Here is a 7212-nt window from a genome sequence, read left to right on the forward strand (position 1 = left end):
TATCAACTTCCAGTGAACACTCCTCTTAGGCTCTTTGGAAAATTTTCGGGCGATTGCATATTTCGCAAAATAGAGAGTGCGGAATGAATGAGGTTTAAGACGGCATTGGCATAGCTTAGCGCTTTAAGATCCTAGGTCTTCCCGTCTTAATGGAAAGAAATGCAGCAGCATGATATGCAGCACTCGCGGATGGCAAACGGATTACAAACCGAAGAAGTTTTAAAACTTGATATGTTTCCCTTTAGATTTTTACAGAATGAGTGGGGAAACACTTCGCTTGGAAATAAAATGAATTATCGCTTCTTGTGCAAATTACGAGCAACACGCCTTGAATATGAATTTTTCGATAAAAGCGCAATTAAAAAATGCGTAGTGGACATATAAGAGTGTAATTTGTGCAATAATTATAATAAATGAATGAGTAAAGGCTCATACATGCCCTTTATACGTAAGACAAAATCTGAATGGCATCCTTCAAGGTCCAACTAATTTGAATGGAAGGGAAGATTTTTCCACAAACCAATATTATTCCGTGTTCCGATAATTAAAGGACCTTTCAAAAGGCACGCATAGATGTCAGTAGTGAATAATTCCTAGACGGTACCTTTTTTATGTTATCCTTAACTTTTTTTCAAATAGGCAGATAGTAAAATTTTATACGATAGAAATCGCGTAAATAGTCGTCTAAAATGAGTTTACAATTCAAAAGTTGGTGAAAAAATGTCAAAAAGCTGGTTCTGTGGAGGATAGAAAAATGGCTGGCCGACCAAAATATCGACATTATTGCTGGTGTAGCTCAAAGTGTTGCTGAACAAACTGCAACAATTACACATTCTCAACAATTAGACATTTATGAATCGATTATTTGGCGGATTTTGTCTGTGAAAGTGCGCATGACAGACATTTAAATGATATCATTTTTCATAAATAAATAATTGTTAAGAGCCGTCTTTAAATAAAAAAAAAAAAAGAAACTTGAAAGAAGCTGAATTTTTATATGTTTTATTTCGGAAATACGCTTTTCATAGAGTGGATAAAAAACGGTAACGCACAAGTTGATAAAATACTTCAAAATAAAGGTAGTGCTTAGGTACTCGTATATAGCTAAAGCTTTTACTTTCGTTACTTTAGTAGCCTGCATATGTTTAGTTTTCGAATTTTTATTTTGTGCCCTCAAAGCCATTATGTTAATGGATTTAAATCTTTTCAGACAGATTTCATATATTAGTTTCGAGAAAAAAATCCATTATTTTTCCGTAAAACTCCTAACATGTCGGTCAATTTCGATTATTTCTGTGATTTTATTAACATTTTCAACGGCGGGTCTGCCTGTGCGAGGTGAATCTTTAACATCAAAAATGCCTGAACGGAACCGACGAATCCAAAATTGCACTATAACAGCTTATACAGTATCGGCACCATAAACACCACTCACAACTTCAGTGGGCTGGCTTGTATTTCGCCTTTATCAAATAAAAACCCTAAAATATACCAAATTTTCTCTTTGTATACTTCCATAGTTAACATCCTGCAAGTCACAACTGAATGGAACAAACAAAAAGCGGCGAAATATTTTTTTTAGCGTGAAATGTCACCTTCACAACGAGAATAAATTTTAAATTGTTTGAACGACACTTTTACCATCTACCGAAAAAATATTGGATTTATTTTTCCATAAACTATCTAAAATAAGATAAATAATTGAAATATCCAGTGTTTTTTTATCGAGGATAGGTATCTTCATTTATTTTGTACCTCTTAGCGATCAGAATTTATTTAATAATAATATTTTCCCATATCAAAAGCTATGCAAAATGAGAAATTTGGCTTCAAGGACGCCACAAAAACAGCTTTCAATAGACAAAGCAACAAGCGCTTACAAAACCACTTTTCCGAATAGATAGATAGATAAATTCATTTATTTTTCACAAAAAATCTTACAAAAAGGTGATCCTTCCAAAGAAAACACAGCGGTATTGTTTTAATAGTCAAAGACATAGTAGGACATAGTCCAAGAAAATGTTGGATTGTTTTCTCATTTAAATTGCATAAGAGCAGTTTTTATTGTAAAGACCATTAAGCATAACGCAATTATCTCTGGCTTTAAAAATTCATGAATACTAAATTCTACTATGTCACCTGTAGGTCCCTACTTTGACCTACACTATGATCCAGTTCTCTATATTCTGTATTCCACATTTCTTGCCTGTAGTAGTGTTAATACTATACAGCAATATTTCGATTTTTTCTGCCCACTTGCTTTTTTCTAACACCGTTTCGTCCCATTTCAAATTGTAAGCCCATCCTATTTCAATCCAAAACTATTTTTGTTAAGAGACGTGGGAGCTCCAATGCTTCATATGCAAAGATTTTTTTTTTTATATAATTTAAATGTAATGCAAGCGTGTAAATGTGACCACACTCGATAGCTGTTTCTAAATAAATAAATTAAGTAGGTGAACAGCTTGGGAGCTTAAAAAATTCTCTTTATGAATTGCAGTTGTCATTTGTCAACATTCTCAAACATACAGTGTCGCCATACCAGCGCCGCATAACTTTGGACAGCTTGACAGACTGACTGAAGCATTAATTTTATTTCCTTCTTTTCAAAAAAGTTATTCCATGTGAAGTTTAAACTTGAATTGCGGCATTATTCCTTTTTTCTAGTTGTTTCTGGTAAACCATTTTGGGTGTAAGAACTTCCCCGAGGGAGCACAAAGAGTCTGTTATAATATTAATATTTTCTCGTTCATATTTCCATTTTCTTTTTTTAATAGTTTGTCTCCACGACGAAAACCCAACATCGCCGATTTGGCTAGGTTAATATGTTCCATGTTCCATTTTCACAATTGGCCTCTAGATTATTCATCATTTTTATTTATTTCATCCGCTAAAATGACTATATCTTCAAGTCCTATAATCCTATAAAAGCAAGTCCTTTAAATATAGCGCAAAAAGTAAAGGAGACATCAGACAACCTTGATTTATCCCAGAGAACGTTTCAAAACCATCCGAATAATCTTGAACTGTCCCTTTTCGCAATAAAGATCTGTAATACGCATAGCGTCCGATGGATTCCGTGCGTCAATACAAAACAAGCATTAAAAAGCTATTGACATAAGAAACAGACTTATTACAATAGACTTCTCGAAATACATGCCATCACGAGGCCACCTGGAAACTCAAATAGCACACCAGAGCATCACTTTCTAGTAGGAGAGAGTCTTTCCAAGAGGACCCGAGCCAAAATTCTTAAAAAATTTTATTGAAAGTGTTCAGCTGCATCATCCTCGAGCTCAAATATGTAAACGAACTCGCATAGAAGCGCAGGAGGCACTTCTTCAATCCTTATTTTTCCCATTCTCCCTAAGCTATTAATTTTCCCTATAGATAATACTGCCTCCGAGTTAAAGTATGGGATTTCTAAACATCTCTCATACACACACAATAGAAGTTTGGAATTTCACACTCAGCACCGAAATCTTTTTATACTTGAGAAAGTTATGCGCGCAATTATTAAAAAACATGAAAAATGCTTTAAAAACTTGTTCATAGTTTTTCTCTTCGGATTCGTTTTAGAAAACAAATGTATGGTATGCTATCTTGTTGGATTATCGTCAAATTGTTTGATAAGACAACTGTCATATTTTCAAAAATTCCAGATTTTCAACAAAGAACTTTACACATTAATAGTAAATGCCAGTTTTCTCTTTAATCCAGTTCAAGTAGCTGGTGACCCGCACGAATCCAGCTGGAGCACCGGAGGCGCAGCCGTTCTTCGATACGAATGACGTAACACCTACAAGCACACCATTCGATTCCAGAGCCAATGGACCGCCAGAGTCTCCTTGACAGGTGGAAACACCATTAGGGGTAGCTACACAAATGGTATTACTGGTCACAGTGCTGGTGCCGTAGGTGGAAGCGCAAACCGAGTTAGTAATGATGGGGAGACGCGCATAATTCAAATTTGATGCAACTGACGAAGCTGTGGAAAGGAAACAAATACTATAATAAAACAATGACTAGTTTCGAATGTGCCAACTTACTGTCACTAATGCGTCCCCAACCAGATATAATACCATAACTGCCAGCATAACTGGAGTACGAAGAAGAAATGGAAGGCAACTTAATGGCTGAAATTTCGCTGCTATAAGACACGGCTGGAATCTTAATTAATGAGATGTCATTGGCGAGAGTTCTTTCAACATAGCCAGTGTGCTGATAAATAGAGCTTGGGGTTACGGTATATGAGGCCTTCGAAGATGTGCGTCTGGTGCTGCCCAAGTATACAGTCACCTTGGTAACTCTAAATAATAAACATAAGAAAATAACTGAATTCCACAGAAACTATTTTGGCTACTTACTTGTTAGTACAGTGAGCTGCAGTTAAAATCCACGTGGAACCAATCAGCGAACCGCCGCACCAAAAGTTACCATTGCTTCTAGTCAGAGACAAACCAGCCTGGTAAGGGAATTGACCAGACGATGCTTGGATACCATTAGTTATGCGTCCGGATAACACTGGGGATGATGGTAAGTCCTCAATGAAACCAGGTTGGTCGGGAACGCTGTAAGCTAAAGCGCTAGCCAAAGCTAGTACGAAAACGATGAGGATCTTCATCTTGCGTTGTAATGGATCAAATGGAAACAACTGTACCGAACCAGTGTGTTGTAACAAGTTTTATACCCACAAAAAGAGTGGCCGATTTGGGGCAGTAAATTAGAGAATCAGTGATAAGGTAGTACGCAAGCTAAGCGATTGATGGAAATTGTAAATTTAACTTATCTGCATTAATACTAATGCCCACAATACAGCCAACAAGGGATTTTAATTTCCCAGTTTGTCTTATGTGGTGATTTATAGGGACAATCGTCAGTTATTACATATCTACTAATTCTATGGGCGATTAATTTGATTTTTATTACCAGATTTTGTGAGGTAAATAAAATATTTATGGTTCATTCCAGTAGAAATGAATGCAAGTACTGCAAGCTTTCGACTGGTTTCCATCTAATAATAACTCGAAAACGATTTTTATGCTCGTGCACTTGTGCGAATTATGTATTGAGTTGCAAAAAAACATGAAAAAAATAAATGTCTCGTGGAGCAAACAGAACTCCGTTTATTTCCAACACCTTTTTGCAACTGCCATTAGAAATTAAAAACTGAAATTAGAAATTAGAAAATAAGTTATTCTAAGGCAGACATTCCATTCTCACGTTAGCGTAGACGCCTACTGCCTTTGTCGTATCACCATCATTCCTCTTCTTTGGAAATATTATTGTTGTTGGTATTTGGTGTTAACTAAATAAAAGTGTCCTCACAACAAGAGATATTGACATATATTCAGACAGTCAATCGGCCCTAAAAGCTTTAAAATCACCTTATATTAACTCGAAGACAGTAAAAGAATGCATCGACGTTTTGACAGAGCTATCATAGTACTTTGTAATAAACCTGCTCTGGGTGGCGGGTCATAGAAACATAGAAGGCAACTGCAAAGAAAATGAACTGGCGAGATTGGGTACCACATTACCGATCCAACCAGACAAAGCAAACATACCTACACCTTTAGCAACTTGCAAGATGCTTATAAAGAAACACACTATCAGTGCTGCCAACAGACTATGGTATCAGTCCCTGACCTGTGCAACTAGTAGGATGACGTGGCCGGAATGGAACAAGGGCCGCACAAACCGATTGTTGAAACTAAACAGGAAAAACATGAGAAATCTTCTCGGGGTCCTAACGGGGCATTGTCTGATTGGTAGGCATGCCAGTAGACTGGGAGTGCCCTATAACGACTATTGCAGAACACTTTCTATGCGGGTGCATGGCACTGGATAGAAGAAGATTCAGTGTTCTAGGAAAAAGCTCCTTTAATAACTTGGCAGAAGTAGCCAATATAAAAACAACAAGTCTTGTTAGATATATCAAAGCCACAGGTTGGTTCAATGAGGACGATGTAGAGTGAGGAGAGGGAATAGCCCCGGTGGTATCACAATGGGTCTACAGCAGGATTAGGTGTGTCAAACGACAACCACTATACCTACCCTACCTACCTAGAATCGACTAGCACACACAGCTGGCGGCATCTATTGACAAACAGCGGGAACTTAGTTGCGCACCTAATATTTTTCTTATACTTTTAATACTTATTTCAATCAATTGCAAATTTATTTTATTTCATTTATACAATTTTCTCTTTTCTTTTCTTTTCATTTATTTCAAAAAAGTCAAATATTTATTTCTCATATTCTTTCCTTGGTTTTTTCACAAATTTATTTTATTGTTCTTTCTTGGAAATACAATTTCTTTCTGTTTCACAGTTACATTTTTTTTCTAACAATTTCTCTTAATTATGAAACGTACAGTAATAAAACTACGCGCATCCCTCGACGACTGTTCCGGATCCTGGGATCTCGTTTCTGTAGGGGGCTTCTTGATTTCCTTGCTGGATCGGTGCGTAGGCGTGCAGGAAGATGAGTAGACACTTTCCCTTTCACGTCCATTACTGTGTTGATACAGTATAAATTTCTATATTTTCCTCCTTTACACTAAATGTTCCTTTTTAAAATTAGTCCCATTGCCGATTTGGTATTTTTAATGTCACTCTCTACTTTTGTTTTTTGTTCCTAAAAACTTAAAGTCATTTTCTAAATTACCCCCGTGGCGATTTATTTTATTTAGCGGCACTCGTCAAAAACTGCAAGTAGTGGAAAACTTTATTTTACAGTTATTCAGTATACGAACAGGCCAAGCTAAATATTTAGCTCGAGCGCCAATTATACATATTTTGAGTTGCACAAAACATTCGTTTATTTTCAACACCTTTTTTTCAAGTGAACTTAGAAATTAAAAATTGTTTAAATGTAAAACTTAATTCTATGGTAGCGCTCACTTAAACTGTGGATATTCCACGCCCAATTAGTGTTAAAAGTAACTAGAACTAAACATAAATACAGCAAAAACGGCCATCGTAACATTCACAAGGAAATGCAAACTCAAACCTAAGCGTTCCAAGGCACATATATGGCCTAAAAAAGGGTAACTTCTTCTTTCTGATTCAGGTAGTAAAGGAAAGACAAAGAAGAACATACTAGGACGATCCACCAGGTTTATCGCTATCAAAATCAATGATAAGTAGTTTTAAAATAAACCGGTTCAAAGATTGTAGGGAATCAATAAATTAGAATAATTTTAGAATC

At 36.2% G+C, this 7212-nt stretch overlaps 1 protein-coding gene across 1 annotated transcript; it reads right to left on the reverse strand.

Annotated features, from left to right (window-relative positions):
• Positions 1-3552: 3552 nt before the first annotated feature.
• Positions 3553-4675, reverse strand: LOC128862386 (serine protease 3-like). The gene is made up of 3 exons (XM_054100965.1): positions 4368-4675; positions 4050-4309; positions 3553-3988 (listed from the first exon to the last, which is right to left on the reverse strand). The coding sequence occupies exons 1-3, from the start codon at positions 4622-4624 to the stop codon at positions 3687-3689; spliced, it is 819 nt and encodes a 272-aa protein (XP_053956940.1). The 5' UTR covers positions 4625-4675; the 3' UTR covers positions 3553-3686.
• Between the last annotated feature and the right edge of the window lie 2537 nt (positions 4676-7212).

This window comes from Anastrepha ludens, chromosome 4 (assembly GCF_028408465.1).
Source record: "Anastrepha ludens isolate Willacy chromosome 4, idAnaLude1.1, whole genome shotgun sequence".
Classification (NCBI taxonomy): Eukaryota; Metazoa; Arthropoda; class Insecta; order Diptera; family Tephritidae; genus Anastrepha; species Anastrepha ludens.